The 14,727-nt window shown below is 37.8% G+C and overlaps 3 protein-coding genes across 7 annotated transcripts; 1 reads left to right on the forward strand and 2 right to left on the reverse strand.

Moving 5' to 3' along the window:
- Nucleotides 1-103: 103 nt before the first annotated feature.
- Nucleotides 104-1,562, reverse strand: LOC137958568 (protein ABSCISIC ACID-INSENSITIVE 5-like). Its single transcript, XM_068805634.1, has 5 exons — nucleotides 1,492-1,562; nucleotides 560-1,406; nucleotides 404-475; nucleotides 289-321; nucleotides 104-190 (listed from the first exon to the last, which is right to left on the reverse strand). The coding sequence occupies exons 1-5, from the start codon at nucleotides 1,560-1,562 to the stop codon at nucleotides 104-106; spliced, it is 1,110 nt and encodes a 369-aa protein (XP_068661735.1).
- A 1,003-nt stretch (nucleotides 1,563-2,565) lies between these two features.
- Nucleotides 2,566-3,625, forward strand: LOC137960413 (germin-like protein subfamily 3 member 2). Its single transcript, XM_068808039.1, has one exon. It carries the CDS (start codon nucleotides 2,815-2,817, stop codon nucleotides 3,481-3,483), a length of 669 nt encoding a protein of 222 aa, XP_068664140.1. The 5' UTR covers nucleotides 2,566-2,814; the 3' UTR covers nucleotides 3,484-3,625.
- Nucleotides 3,626-5,422: 1,797 nt separating this feature from the next.
- LOC137960412 (uncharacterized) lies at nucleotides 5,423-13,448 on the reverse strand. Of its 5 annotated transcripts, none has more exons than XM_068808036.1 (5): nucleotides 13,234-13,448; nucleotides 11,930-12,065; nucleotides 11,120-11,827; nucleotides 7,072-7,252; nucleotides 5,423-5,768 (listed from the first exon to the last, which is right to left on the reverse strand). In XM_068808036.1, exons 2-5 carry the CDS (start codon nucleotides 12,062-12,064, stop codon nucleotides 5,629-5,631), a joined length of 1,164 nt encoding a protein of 387 aa, XP_068664137.1. In that variant the 5' UTR covers nucleotide 12,065; nucleotides 13,234-13,448; the 3' UTR covers nucleotides 5,423-5,628. The 5 variants fall into 5 exon arrangements, 4 of the variants coding, with proteins under 4 accessions (XP_068664137.1, XP_068664136.1, XP_068664139.1 ...); XM_068808035.1 differs by having other exon boundaries at nucleotides 13,147-13,448; XM_068808037.1 differs by having other exon boundaries at nucleotides 5,684-5,881; nucleotides 13,147-13,448.
- Between the last annotated feature and the right edge of the window lie 1,279 nt (nucleotides 13,449-14,727).

Here is a 14,727-nt window from a genome sequence, read left to right on the forward strand (position 1 = left end):
ATTTTCGTTCTGGGTCGTCATGCTTTCTAGAGAGAGAACAGAGATTAATCTGAACTAAGATGGAAGGAAGAGGATTGCAGTAATGGTGGGATCCCGGCCCCGATCACCACGGACCTGTCAAAGTCCTCCTTAACTTGGTGGATTTCGATTTTGTCGCGGTCAAGATTCTTCCATTGATTGCCTCCAACAGCTGAATCCAGGCAAACAGTTTGATATTATCATCTCTTGGTTTTTACAACGGTACCACCACTTGGGTTCAAATCTTCCTAATAAAATGAAGAAGCATACCTTCCTCTTCCTTTTCTGATCTGCCTCTTCCAGCTTCAAGCCAAGGAAGGGAAGGTTATGAGAAGGAAAAAGCATGAAGAAGATTCGTTCCTGCTGCATGGTCTGAGATTCATACCTGCTCTTTCTTTAGTCTCACGTTTTCCATTCGCAGTTGATCCAATTCAGCCTCCAGTTCAACCGTATATGCCTGTGAATATGGTTTAATTAATATCTATTTCACTTCTTAGACTACTGCTGCGGAAAAGATGTGTAGATCAAGATCGGAACTTGCCTGCTTCCGGGCTCTCGATCGAGCTGCGGACTCCCGGTTCTTAATCATCCGCCGCTGCTGTCTTTCTATAACTTTCTCCACAGGACTGTCTAATAGCTGCTTTCTCCACCCATTTCTCATCCCTTCGTCGCACTTGTACTGTTCAGGCGCCGGCACCGACGTCACAGGGCTTGTAGGGGACCCCCTCCCCATGTCCAAATGAAGTCCTCCAAACCCCACGATTCCACCACCACTGCTGATCCTCCCAGCATACGGGACTTCTCCGAAACCACAATTGCTTCTCTTCCCACCGCCGGAATTAGATCCCTCCCCTATTTGGTACCCCGCCACGCCATAACTCCCGTACTGCTGCTGCGGAATGGTTCTTTCGGTGGAAGACAACGCCTGTGAGCAGCCCTCACGAACCACCCCTGCCTTGATGAGAAAATCATCCAATGTCATCTCGCCGAAGGTGGGCTGGCGAGTGGCACTGCCAGGAATAAAATCACCGGTTGCTTGGTTACCACCACTCTCTTCTTGTTGTCCCTGTTCAGAGGCGCCGTTCTGCTGTTGTTTGTGAATCTCAGACCAGACCTCTTCTACAGTTTTCCTGCACAATGGAGCTGGGAGAGAGAGAGAACCTTGCCAGTGGAGGATCGACTGCCGCGACAAGTTCCTCGTGTTTTCCATTTGTAGATTCTGATTTGAGTGAGAAGCTGCAATGGGAACGCTAGGCGCCTGATTCTCGTCCGCTCTCCAGATGTTAGTGAGGAACTCGTCCATGTTCATGGAGCCGAAGTTCTTACCAGGCTCACACAGGGCATGCTGGAACTCGTCTAATGTGAGAGAGTATATGGAGGATTGTCTAAAAACGGGAAAATTTTCCACACATGCTGGCCTGGAGGAGTCATCTCCGGTCATAGTTTCAGACTCTGAAGCGATTGTTCGCATAATTTAAGCTAGAGATTGACTGATCCTCTGTGCTTCTGAAACAAGTATTAGTGATATAACGAAGATCTGTCATTCCTCTGATTTATCGCACAGCAATAGCCGTACATATGTTCTGAAAAGAGGGTTACCACCAAGCTCTATAATACTTCGTTATAATTCAAACAACCAGAAGAAACTGCAAACGGCCTCATTTACCTGCATGGACTCTTAACATTGGAAAACTGGTACGTTGGATTGTCGTAGCTAAAACTTGCTACGAGAAAATTAATTACTTACTTCCCACATGATCAACAGCGGCCACCATTAATAGAAGCTGATTTCTGATCAAAAGCTAGAGAGAAGTGTACACCGTCTTGTCTCCTTTCATACGTGCCTTCCGAGACCCCGGCCGTCTGAAACTCGAATCGTAGCGATCGCCACCGGGGCGGGGCCCATCGCCGCTGTTGTTCGAGCCGGAATTAACAAAACCTCCTCAAGTCTGTCCAAGCGCAGCCTCGCCGGACAGGAAGCCACGTACCCGGTACGTGTCTGATGGAAGTACGCCGGATCTGCATGGAGAGGCGCGTGTCATTCCATCATCAACTCGCTTCCGCTGCAGGCAAGGCCACGAACCACTAAGGATTCTATAGCATGCCCGTTACAGCTTCAAATTTAAATTCAATCATCTATACGAGCTTCAACTTCATATTTCATGAAAGTATTGACATGTACACTCGAAGATAGTATATAGTGTTAATGGGTAAAAATAAGAAATATTTAATTTTTTATAATATTATTTACTTATATTTTATTTAAACTTTTTTTTAATGTTTTATTAATTTATTTGATTATATGTATATGTTAATTATAAATAATTATAATTTAAATATAAAAATTACATTTCAAAAGAGCTACGTCAAGTGTAAACTTATAAAATATAGTTAATTAAACCCATCTATGTAGCTGAGCGGTCTAGTTCTATTCACGCCTGCTCGAATGATTGACCGGGCCCAGCGGTTCGGTAGATCCGCAAAAGAAAAAATTGATAAGAGGGAGAGACTTGAGAAGGAAGCATGTGAAGACGATAATCAATTACAGTTTCTGCTGCTTGAACTGATCAGTACCTCATTTCCATGGGATCTGAACCATGGAGATGACACAATAAAGAGAAGCGTAGGTGGTGCCAATCCTTTTACCTTTTCTACAAAGCAATCCAAAAGAAGTTATGCTTTCCATATGCAATTTAGTCGGAGGAATTTGTTGTAATCCTTGTTCTTAAATCTTGTTGAGCTGTTTAGTAATTTCGGTGCATTAAAAAATCTATAAGAAGTGCCTGTGTTCCTCGGATGGAAGGAAAAAGAATGTCTTCCTCGGTGGCAATTCTGTTCTTCCTACTTGTTGTTGCTTTCACTCCAATGGCTTCCTCCGATCCAGATCCGGTTCAAGACTTCTGTGTTCCGGTCTTATGGCACGGGCCAAACCATACCGTCCACCCCATCTTCCCCCTCTGCAAGAACTCATCGGAGGTTACCGTCGATGACTTCGTCTTCTCCGGAATCAAATCGCCGGGTGATTACGAGGCCACCGGATTCTCAGGCATTTCTGTGAACCCAACCGTGTTTCCTGGACTGAACACGCTGGGCATGTCGTTCGTCCGTGCCGATCTCGATGAGGGCGGCGTCAATGTGCCGCATTACCACCCAAGAGCCACCGAGATCGCCGTCGTTTTGGAGGGAACCGTCTACTCTGGTTTCGTTGATTCCACGAACCGGGTGTTTGCGAAAGTGATCGAGAAAGGGGAGGTGATGGTTTTTCCGAAGGGACTGGTGCATTTTCAGATGAACGTCGGGGACTCTCCGGCCACGATATTTGGGAGTTTTAATAGTCAGAACCCAGGTCAGGAGAAGCTCCCGTTGACACTTTTTGGGTCTGGGATAGAGGGGAAGCTGTTGGAGAAGGCGTTTGGACTGAGCAAACGGGAGGTCGAAAACTTGAGAAGAAGGTTCGGTTCTTGAAATAACGAGAAAAGCTCGCTGCATCTGATTCGTATTAGTAATTTTTTGTGGATTATTTTCAGTTTCATCATTTTCCCTTTTTCGTTCTTCAGATTCTTCCAAGCTGTTTAATTTCGATAAAATACATTTGTCAGATTCTCTAGCGAGTTCAAAACTGTATAGCTGTAAAAGTTTCGATTCTCTAAATTCTTGCGCACTTCCATCCATTGTTTCAGAAAAGAGTTCAATTATCTGAAATCGGAATCGAGAAATCCTGTCTGAACGGAAGGGTGAAGGAAGAAGATGGGATTATTCTAATATTGTAGATATATGAAAGCAGCATCGTTCTCATCTGACCATGTTCATACGTAAAACTTTCAAGGCTCAAGCAAAAACAGTAGAGTTGGATTAGGTTATGGAAAAGTGTGAAGGATTAGGTTCTGATAAGGTATATTAAAAGGAAAAACTGAAAAACACACCATATTCCATCATTTATGCCCTTGGATGAGATGAATAAGAATTTGGCTCTGTGAGGACCCCCACAAATGCAGTAGCACTGCAAATAGTTAGGAATGCTTAGGAATGTAAAATGTAATCTTAAAGGCCAGTCTCCAAAATATTAACTACTTTTAACTACCACGAATGTCGTTTCGATATAATTAAGGGAATTTTAGTATATTACTCAATTCTTTGAAAATAATAATATAAATAATTAAGCATAAATATTTAACTTTTACCAGTCGACTATACATGTGTACGATCAAATATGACACTTGCTTTTGGTATTGCTCACTGGTGGACGCATTCTCGTAAGAAATTTGATTTCACTCTTTCCTACTCTATCCCATCTTTCTCCTTATCAACGGCAAGTTGTGACTATAATAAATTATAAATAAAAATAAAAATGTAAAAAATAACATAAACGAATATAATAAATAAATATATTTTAACATTAAAAATTACTAATTTAATACAATAATAAAAAATATTATTTTACACCTTAATCCTCTGGTAGGATCCAGAAGATCTCCACCAGCACCAGCTCCAGCTCCATCTTGAGCAAATACCTCTCCGTTCAGGAAAAAGTTGGGGTTTTAACAGAAGGTGCGGCATTAACTGGAATATAAGTGCCATCAGCTGCTGGTTGCCTCTGTTTGAAGTGCCCCAATAGGACCTGATCCCGACACATGATTATGGTTCATGCCAAGGGAACAACCCTTTTCATGTCATCGATTGCCAATCTCTTCAAAAATTCCTTCTCAGGCTTCTTATGTCCATTAGAACTCCCAGGTCTAGTTTCATTGACAATTTGGAGGCCAGAGAGAGGATTAGGAGACCATCTTTTGCTGTTCCTGCAACTGGCATTCACCCTTGGTGTACCTTACTCTGATCACCATTAGAAGAAGCATTATTCTTCTGTGATGCCTATCTGGCGTATCAGGAACTTCCATTGTCTGATCCACCTCCATACTCTCCATATTCTGCACATAATTATTTGAGATTTCAAGCAACCAACACGTAGCAATGAAAAAAAATTCAAACCAAGATTAAAATCGCCAAAGAACTGTCGGACAAACCTTAAAAATCTGAAAAAACAGTATAGTTTGTTAAATCTAAGAACAATTTATAAAAGAATTTACACGAGGTCCGTTTCATACCCACCAAAATATTTTATACTTGAATAAAAACCCAAGTAATTTCTTAACAAAGCACTAATAAGATTTATCCAAAGGTCTCTTGAAAATATTTCTAGTTTTTTTTGAGATATTTTAAATTTTTAGTGCTGCATTTTGTTTCCCCACAATCGCGAGTATTACACCATTTCAACTAATCTAAGCCTTTCCTGATGAAGAGCTTCAATAAAAATCCAATGAATGGTCCATCTCGGGCTATAAAAGATCATTTAAATAGGACATGCCAGTATGTTACATATACCAAGCCAATCACCATGACCACCACTGAGAAAATAGAGACAAGAAGAACAAGAAACAGAGACATGTAGACAACGGCGAGAAAGCTCATATAGCAGAATGGTTGTGGAAGTTAATCACAAAACTAAACATTAGAATGAAATATTTTCTGAACTGAATAAGTTATACAGTTTGCTAAATTATGTGCCTCAAAGAAAATAATATGTACAGTACATCAAGGAAGTAGCAAATAATATCAATACTGATTTGACAACTTGAATGCCTTCACATCTGCCATACATGCTTTGGGATTAAAATGCCGACTAGGGAGATAACTACAGAGAAGCCACAAGACTGAAGCCCGATCAGTGGTGGCACCAACTCTTGCAGAAGGACCTGAATAGCACTGAAGACATACTTGAGCTCGAGCTCCAGACAGAACTGTTGATTTCAACACACAAAAGAATTCGAATTTGTCCAACTTCAGGCAACACGAAAAGCTAAAACACCTGTATGGAGAAGATTAGGCTACACGTTTTGCAATACACAAGCACAAACTGTAGTTGTAACTATCTTGATATTTAAACTCTATAACAGATCCTAGCCTCTAAAAAGCACAAATACACTAAGAAACCCACCCACCATTTCAACTCAATTTTTTAAGACAAAGCAAGAGATTTTAAACTATTCTAGCTCACTAGATTTTTTTTAATGCAAAACTGCTACATCAATTGCAGCCAACAAGAACTATCATACCAATGTGGTATATGTACCAGACCTACTTACCAGCGATCAACTATGGAAACTTAACTTCAGAATGCACCATTGTTCAGAAACCCAAAAGTTGTTTTAATGTCAAAATTAGGACCTACTAATACAGACAAAGAGAACTATTAGAAATTTCAAAACTATGATCTTTACATGCAGAAAAGTGGTGCATATTACTCGTGTAAATCACGCTACTAACTCAAAGTGGGTTTATGTGCATCATGGTGCAATGATGAACCTAATGACTATCTTCTTTCTCCTATTCTGTTATCAATATAAGCATCAAAAGAATACAGTAACGACCTTACCTTACCTTACCTTACCCTACCCTTCTCTGTATTTTCCTTTCTCTGCCCAGGCAAAACAATCATACCCTACTGCTCAAGGAGCTGATAAGTCTCAAAAAGTTACGTCACACACAGAAAATATCATTTTGCCACATCGGTTTTTCCGTTTTTCAACCACGACATTAAATATTATTGCTAAACATTGAAATGAATGCTATTTCTTTTTTGATAAAGGTGGTATCCTTATTCCATTACAGAGAAAAATGCCTTGAGATACAAGTATAAGAGGGGATTGCCCCATAATTTACAAGGGAAGGGAGGACCCAACAGCAATATGCTGACAGGAAACTCCAGTTCTAGCTAACGAGTCAGCCAAACTATTGGCTGAACGAGGAACAACCCTCCACTCCACCCTCCAAGAGGATGGAAATATCTAAGATCACATCAAACACATATGCAAGCCACCAAGGAGGGGAAGACTTTTTACTCCCCAGCTTAAGGGACCAATAGAAGATTGCATCACCAAACAGACACCATGCACAATATCATAAAATCATTAGGGCATGTAGAGTCTTAATTCAAGCAGCCTAGAGAAAAATAACTACAAAATAGCAAATGAACCATATTCAAAGGTAAGTTCTCACCTAAGAGTATCATTGTACAAAGAACCCCAGAAGTTAAGAGCAAAGGAAATCGACTGTTATGAACAAAATACTGAAACCGTGGAAATGTTCTATGTAGAGTTCCAGACCAGCCAAACAAGCACCCAGAGCTTGCTAACCTTCCAAAGTATCTGGAAGTTAAACTCATCCAAGCATGATTACCCTGTTGAAAAATGAACAACCAGCAAAGGAAAGCACATAAGGCACCAATTTTGATAGTTTGCCTTGAAAAAGGAAATAAATTATTAATAAATATCTCAAACTCAAAAAAGCTTCAGCATACAAGAAGTATATGAATAAATATGAGCTCAATCAAATCTAAAAATTCTGAAACCTTATTTGTTGAAAATGTTAGCATCCTAGAGCCTCATGTTGGAGACATTCTTAGGTGGAACTAGAAGAGGTAAAATATGAAAAACTGCGCACAAAGAGAGAGCAGAAGAGATGGTGAAGAAGACGATAGTTGATGGTGATCTTCCTCCCGAACCTCCTAGTTTATTTATAGCAATTTTTTTCATATATTAATCTCATTTTCCTAGTTAGAGTGAGATTCAACCAGTTAAATAAATCTTGTGGAAGGACTGAACTCCCTAGTTCGACTTAAACTCTAGCTGTACAGTATAGTATTTCAACTACCTTTGTTGGCAGTTTAACCCAATCTGGTCACTGACCTGGTGAAGTGCACGGTCTTCAACAATTAAGGAAAGCTTTTCATGGAAATTCTGTTGAGTGAATTTCACCTTTCTCATGTAGAATTGGCGGAGGCGGAAGATAGCATAGCCTTTGTGAACAACAGTTGGGATCTGACGTTGGGTACGAGAGAGGATAATATCAACAAAGTCCTTGCCAGAAGGAACCACAGTGATCTTCTTGAAGTTGTATTGCACCATCTTAAATGGGTTCTATTACCAGTAATAAGTACTAAACAAATATCTGTAAGATGACAAAAATACATGCATCATACAAAACTGAAGACACTTTGGCTTTCACCATGATGAAAAACAGAAAATAAACTGCAAGAATAGCTGAAGGAGAATGGAAGAAAAGCATGCACAAAGAAGAACAAGTAACAGAGAAAAACCAAGAATTCTATGTTCCCACGAAACTAGACAAATAAAAAAAAACTTGAAAAACATAACAGTAACTCAATTGGAAGACATCAAAAGAAGAATACGCATCAAGAATTGAACTTAATCCATACATTAAATGGACTGAACCAAGACTAAGTGGTACCTGGATGGCACGCTCCAGATTAAGTGTTTTATTTTCGATTTATTTAAGACAAACCTGTCAAACTGCACCTAGTGAAAGACTGGTTCAAAAAAAAGAAAGACTGGAGTTTCAGTTTCAGAGTAAAAATTGTGCAGGTTATGTTATTAAAGGATTTGAGGAGGTAGTACTATCCAATATTACGATAATATGAGTAAAATGCCAACCTTACCATCTAAAAAGTCCATAACGTAAAGAGCTATATATATATATATATATATATTACTTTCGTATTACATATCATATACAATAATTATGTTTTATTTATTTATAGTTATCTTTCATTTACTTGATATATAGTTAAGTATTATAACTTAAAATAAAGTAAAATATAATTACGTTTTTACTAAATATGATTTACTTAGTAGCACATGCTTGTTTTCTCTAGTATCAGGAATACTCGACCTTTCTGGCTTTTTTTCAAGAAAAGAGAACAGCCTGATATCTTACAGACAAAAAAGGCAAATTCGAACTTCCACGTTACAGAATTAGCTACCAATAAAACACTGATAAAAACAGCTTTGTCTGCAGAAGAACATAACAAATATTTAAAATATGATACATAAAATAAACCACTCAATCAGAAGATTGAAGCAAAAAACAAAAAGACATCGCCAATACTTAGTACATGTAATTTTGCAAACAATGACAAAGCGCATAGCGAAAATCCTAATTACAGTACCCGGTTACTTCAACCACAGACTCCGACACCTTCTACCTCGGCGAAAATATTCCAATATCTGAGAACAATAAAACAGAAAAACATAAAAGGATAACCGAACTTATCCAACACAAACTTGCAAAATCACTAACTGACATCCATCCAAAACCAAAAACATGCAATCGTCTTTTTCGTAAATGAACCGCGCACAAGATAAGAACCAAGTCAACAATCCACACAAACTCCTTCATCCATTTTTACTGAGCTCATTCACTCAATAGATACATCACAAAACCAAAATCATCCAATCATCATCTCCTCAACATGCAGCGAACTCTAAGCTAAAACGGCAAAACATATTCACATAAAGTGACAGAACTAGAAAAATCAAAGGCAGTTCGAGGAAGAAAGGTTACCTAAATGACCGAAGCGAGAACGATCTGGTGAGAAAGGAGAAGAAGAAGTAACGAAGATTTCAAAGAGATGGAACGCCCCCTAGAATTTAGGGTTTAGGGGAAAAGAGGCGTAATTATAGAGGAGAGAGGAGGAACGAGGGAGCAAGCCTTTTGGTGTCAGTTTAAAAGATTAGCGATCTTTTATTTAGAACCATTAGATGCATGGGAGAGAAGACATTTTTTTAATAAATAATATAAAATTACTACAAATTAAATTTATAAATTAATAAAATCGTTTATAAAATTTAATATGAATAAAGATTTATGTACCTGGTAGCAGTAGCACATATTATTTTTGTTATTTTAAAATTTATGCCATCTAGTTAATTCTCAAAAAATGGTAAAATTAGGTTATTTTACCGATAACTGTAACTGTCAAGCTAAGGTAGTGTCAGCAGTCCCACAGAGTCTGAAGTAAATAATACATCCCTGAACTTCATTTTTGTATAACAAGGACATAGTGTCTACTGAGCCATACTCTAGGATCTGGTTCCTTTTATTGAATCAGTAAAAAGTATACTTGAATTGGGAGGAAATTATACTTTCTACAACTTTCTTCATTTTTGTCCTTGCTAATTTACACTGCTCTTTTTCCACTCATGACATGTGAAAAACAAAGCAATCCACTTCAGAATAGCAGCTTTTCACACCATTTCACCTCATCTTTAGTTTGCGTTTTTTCCTTTTGAATGAGGATTAAAAGCACAAGAAGTGGGGCTTGAAACCAAGACCCTATCCTAAAAACCCAAGTGGTAATTAAGCCATTTGCCCAACCTCAACTCGTCTCATATTGAACACCGAGAAAGACATTCCAAGTGACAAAGCAAAGCCATGTTGCAGATGACTTAATCACAGCTATGCAGTTGGAATCACTAGAGGCTAGTCTATCCAACATAAAAGTTTAATTCTACTATCATTGCCAAAAGGCTAAATTCAAATGGATCACCAGAACAAGATTCTGACATGTCCAGGCAAGAATCACGTTATGCTAAATGAGATTATATGATCCATAGACACAATGCTTTGCAATTCCCATGTGCATCTAACCAAGATATATATGACTAGAGAAAGAAAAAAAATCCAAAAATCTTATACATATGCAGTGACATTCTTGGGGAGAATATCTATTTGTTACCACACCCCTTTGAAAGATCTTCATTCTCGTTTTATCAATTTTGAGTTATTAATTTCCATAGGAGTAAAAGATTTTCCCCATATTACAGGTTACAACCTGTTGCACTAAGTGTTTATCTTAGTTGCAAAGCAAAAAAAAAAAAGAAATCAAAATCCAATGAGACTGAGTTCTGGAACCAAAATAAGGAGTTTTCTTTTCAGGACAATATGTAGAACTAGGCCACTATGGCAGGACAGTTCTAAAAGATTTCTTCGCCCAAAAACAACGATATACAACTCATATGAATTTTCTTTTTTGAATAGCTCCTCATAATTAACACAGTTCAGGAAATCAGGTGTTAGACATTTTCTAAGACTATAACATTTGGCAGAACTCTCATCACCTACAAGAAAACATTTCAGTAGTAACCAAAATCAACAAAAACTGAGTTTGATCTTCTACTCCCAGTTTCCATATAAGAAAATTTGAATGCCACCAAAGTCCAAGTATGATAAGAGCAGAAAGAAATACCTGCTCAATTTGGGATAAGTCAATAGCTGATGATAACGGAAATCTCTCAATCTCAAGCATGTGATCATCAGTCACCTCCCCATCTTTCCTCCTTTTAGTAGAGCTTCTAGTCATCATCTTACTCCTTGATGTCAACCACAAATTACGCAAATACACCAAAAGATCTACTCTGCTGGAGGGCCCAGACTGTGAAAGTTCAAATTCTTCGTCTCTAGGAGGTTCTTCAAGTAGGCCAGAAGATTGACCTGGCCTTGTCAAATAATGAGATCCCACTCTTCTCAACTTACGCTCAGTTAGAGAATCGAAGTGATGATCCTTTTGTGTTACTCCATTCAATTTCGGTTGTTCACTTTCTTCCATTCTCAGCTCAACAATTTCGTTGCTCTTATCATTGAAACCAGAGGGAGATGTTGGATCAAGAAACCTTCTCATAATAGTATTATCAGAATCATACTCAACTTGTTTGTCCATGAAATTAGATCCAGAGAGAAACAAGGCTAATCCATCTTTGTCATGCTCATTTAGACCAACCCAATTCATATTCTTGTCCTTATCCCCACTGACTGGGTATCCCAGGTTTTTTTCTACTACAGAAATTTGTTCCCTGATTGCTCTGATGAACTGTTTGTGCCTCAATACTGCTTCTTCCCTGAATTGAGACCTAGCTGATAAGGAAGACAAATTGATAGCTCTCTCAAAATCCTCCAACTAATAAGAAAACCAAGAAATTCTAAATACGGTTAATAAGCATCACAAAAGAAATTTCAGACTAAAAATAATAAAAGATGGAGATAGTTATGATGCGCCTACCTGCCATTTAGTTGTTCCAAGTGCAGTTACAAGATCACGTTCATGGTGATCTATTGAGGCAAGTAGCTTAGGGTCTGAAGGATCATACTGAAGAAGACTTCGATCATGCAAAAGCATACGAAATATTGATTCCATCCTGAAAGACCGAAGACAGAAAAGGTTTATCAAAAACGTATAGACTGCTTTATTCATGCTTTGAAATGGAGTGAATTATTATACCAATATAAGAATATTTATGAATTCCAGTGTTAGTGTGAGAAGAATAACTTTAGCATAGAAGTACTGAAGAAGCTGAAAGCAACATTGTTCTCATATTATAATAGAATTTCATTTCATTTATGAGGGAAATGAAATATCTTTCTTCTCATACTCTCCTCTCCTCTTTTCCCTCCATTTGATTCTCTTCTTCTTCTCTCTACTTTGAATAGTGATTCCAATAAACATACTAACTCTACAGTTGAAGCATTCTGGAGACAATCAAATATATTGATAATCGAATTTCAAAACATATATGACATTAATAAGATTTTCCAAACCCAGTGACCCTCCTCTTATAATGCATGCTAAAACAGACTTTAGACGTAGTAGTTAACCTCTTTATAAGGATTGGGATTAAAATTGAAACTAAGAAACTTGATCCAATCGAGTTTCTTAGACATGATAAGACTGTCACAAGAGACGAGCTTTATTTAGGGAGTGGCAAGAGGGATGACTCGATTGCAGCTGCTGACGTATTCATATCTAACACTTCCCCTCTTTTACCTCTTTTCCGATGAAAATAAGATCTCCTAATACCTACCATACTTATTGCATGAGTGGCAAAAGGACACGACAATATCAAAAAGACCACAAAACTAAGTTCTTCCTGATGAACACAAGATGTAATTTAAAAAGAAAACAGAAATACTTAGAACAAACACATAAATGCTAAGGCACTAACAAAAATCAACTAGCAGAAGGAAGTTTCTTCAAAATAGAAAAAGCCGAACATGCCTTGTGATTGAAGCGAAATTGAGAAATAAAAGTAAGAAAAGAGCGATAACAAAGAATAAAATAAAATACAGCCTCTTAGCAAGTCGAATAAGCAAATTAAAAATGGAACAAAAACCCGTCACCTAAAACTGCATTGAAAGTCTCGAACCCCCAAATCAATTAAATCACACAGGAATTTTGAAAATTAGCAATAATGATATCATTAATAAACTAAAACCAGTGACCTGTCGGCTGAATCTTGTACAACTTCGGCAGCAGAAAACAACGGATCGGATTCCCAGCTCTTAAAATTCGACATCTTCTACTCTCACCTCGCAAGAACACGAGAAATTTCCCAGGCTTCAACTACTCTGAACAAAATTCATCCCTCCGAAGCGGACCAGGGTAGACGACAAAATGAGCTTAAAAAAAAAAAAAATCCATGCATGTAGAAGTTTGCTAAATTTGAATGCCGACTGAGATTTCTCTCCGCGTGTAGCCCCAAGTAGCGGAAACGGCGATTAGGGGCTTTCCTTGTCCAAGGCGATTCTCAGTGATCATCCGACAACGCTGTACTGCTCTCAATCTTTACCTATTTTGAGATCAGGTTTGTTCAAGCGACTTGACAGTTGGAGACACGTGTTCCGATTAATTAAAATATTATGTCTGTTTTGTTTTACAAATTAACAACTTTCGGTTCTTATAAAGAAAACTGAAAGTTTTCGCGCAGTCCTTAAATCCCTCCGCCTTAAATCCCTCCGCAGGGACAACTTCACCGGGAGGCCGAGACCTTGAACGTGGCATAGAAACTGATCTTGACTACATCCTCGTCTTCTTATTTGATTGGTCACTATCGCTATCCATCGACCCAACCTCATCCCTCCAAAAAGGGGATTCCCTCTTGCTAGGTTGTTAGGGTGGCATTGAACCAACTCAGACTGAACCTTCTAGTTTGGTCTGATTTGACTTGAGCTCAACCAGATTTTGACCGCATTCTCATTTTCTTATTTAATTGGTGAATATCAATGTCCATTCTCTAAATCACTTGTTGTGGGTAGAATTAAGCCGAGCCAAACTCAAATTTGTGTATATTTGAGTTTGATTTGATCTAAATACTTCAAACTTGAGTTGAGTTAAACCTAAAATTAGAATTTAGCTTGAGTTCAAAAATTTTAATTGAGTTTGAGCCTGAACTCAAACTCCAACCTATATTTAAAATTTTAAAAATAAATAAAAAAAATATTGTGATAACATTATACCATTGAATTACAAGGTATCACAGAAGAGTCCAAGATTTTGTAATAGAATATACTAATGTATAATAATAAACTTAATAGACCTAAAAGAAAGAGAAAACACCTCCATTAATAGTGTTTATTCTATTATCAAACAACAACATTAGATATTAAAGAACCCAAAAAGGTTGAACGATATATCATTTTCAAGGTTTGAGGTAAATAATAAAAACTATCAACCAACTATATCATTTTCAAGGTTTGAGGTAAATAATAAAAACTATCAACCAACTAAAGAAGAATTGACGAGCGATTAAAGTAATTGGGTATTTTAAAAAAAAAACAAATTATGCTAACTAGTCAGTTTAAGGGTATTTGGAATCGTTGGATGCAATCACTTGTAATGCTTACCAACATTGTTCTCTTTTATAAGATTGTGTTATTCAAAATTTCTGCTCTCCCTAAATAATCATATCATAATTACTTTACTACCAGTAATAAACAAAATACCCCAAATCACTCAGTGATTCTAAATTGCAGTAGCATTCCCCGAACACTAAAAATACTTTGTTGGGGGGGACAGTTGCATCA

The sequence above is a fragment of the Aristolochia californica genome, unplaced genomic scaffold (assembly GCF_029961685.1).
Source record: "Aristolochia californica isolate CCGP_79_NKW_82.1479 unplaced genomic scaffold, dmAriCali1.0.hap1 SCAF_3, whole genome shotgun sequence".
Classification (NCBI taxonomy): domain Eukaryota; kingdom Viridiplantae; phylum Streptophyta; class Magnoliopsida; order Piperales; family Aristolochiaceae; genus Aristolochia; species Aristolochia californica.

Bases quoted from the DNA above. Each gene is read 5' to 3' on its own strand.
- LOC137958568 (XM_068805634.1), bottom strand. From the start codon at position 1,562: ATGACAGATCTTCGTTATATCACTAATACTTGTTTCAGAAGCACAGAG. The intron at 1,407-1,491 runs TTATGCGAACAA...TTTTCCCGTTTT, and splicing joins CAGTCAATCTCTAGCTTAAA to TAGACAATCCTCCATATACT. The intron at 476-559 runs GCAAGTTCCGAT...CCATATTCACAG, and splicing joins GATCGAGAGCCCGGAAGCAG to GCATATACGGTTGAACTGGA.
- LOC137960413 (XM_068808039.1), top strand. From the start codon at position 2,815: ATGGAAGGAAAAAGAATGTCTTCCTCGGTGGCAATTCTGTTCTTCCTA.
- LOC137960412 (XM_068808035.1), bottom strand. From the start codon at position 13,220: ATGTCGAATTTTAAGAGCTGGGAATCCGATCCGTTGTTTTCTGCTGCC. The intron at 11,828-11,929 runs GTAGGCGCATCA...TTTTCTTATTAG, and splicing joins TTGGAACAACTAAATGGCAG to TTGGAGGATTTTGAGAGAGC. The intron at 5,769-7,071 runs GTGAGAACTTAC...AGTGCTATTCAG, and splicing joins TTGTACAATGATACTCTTAG to GTCCTTCTGCAAGAGTTGGT.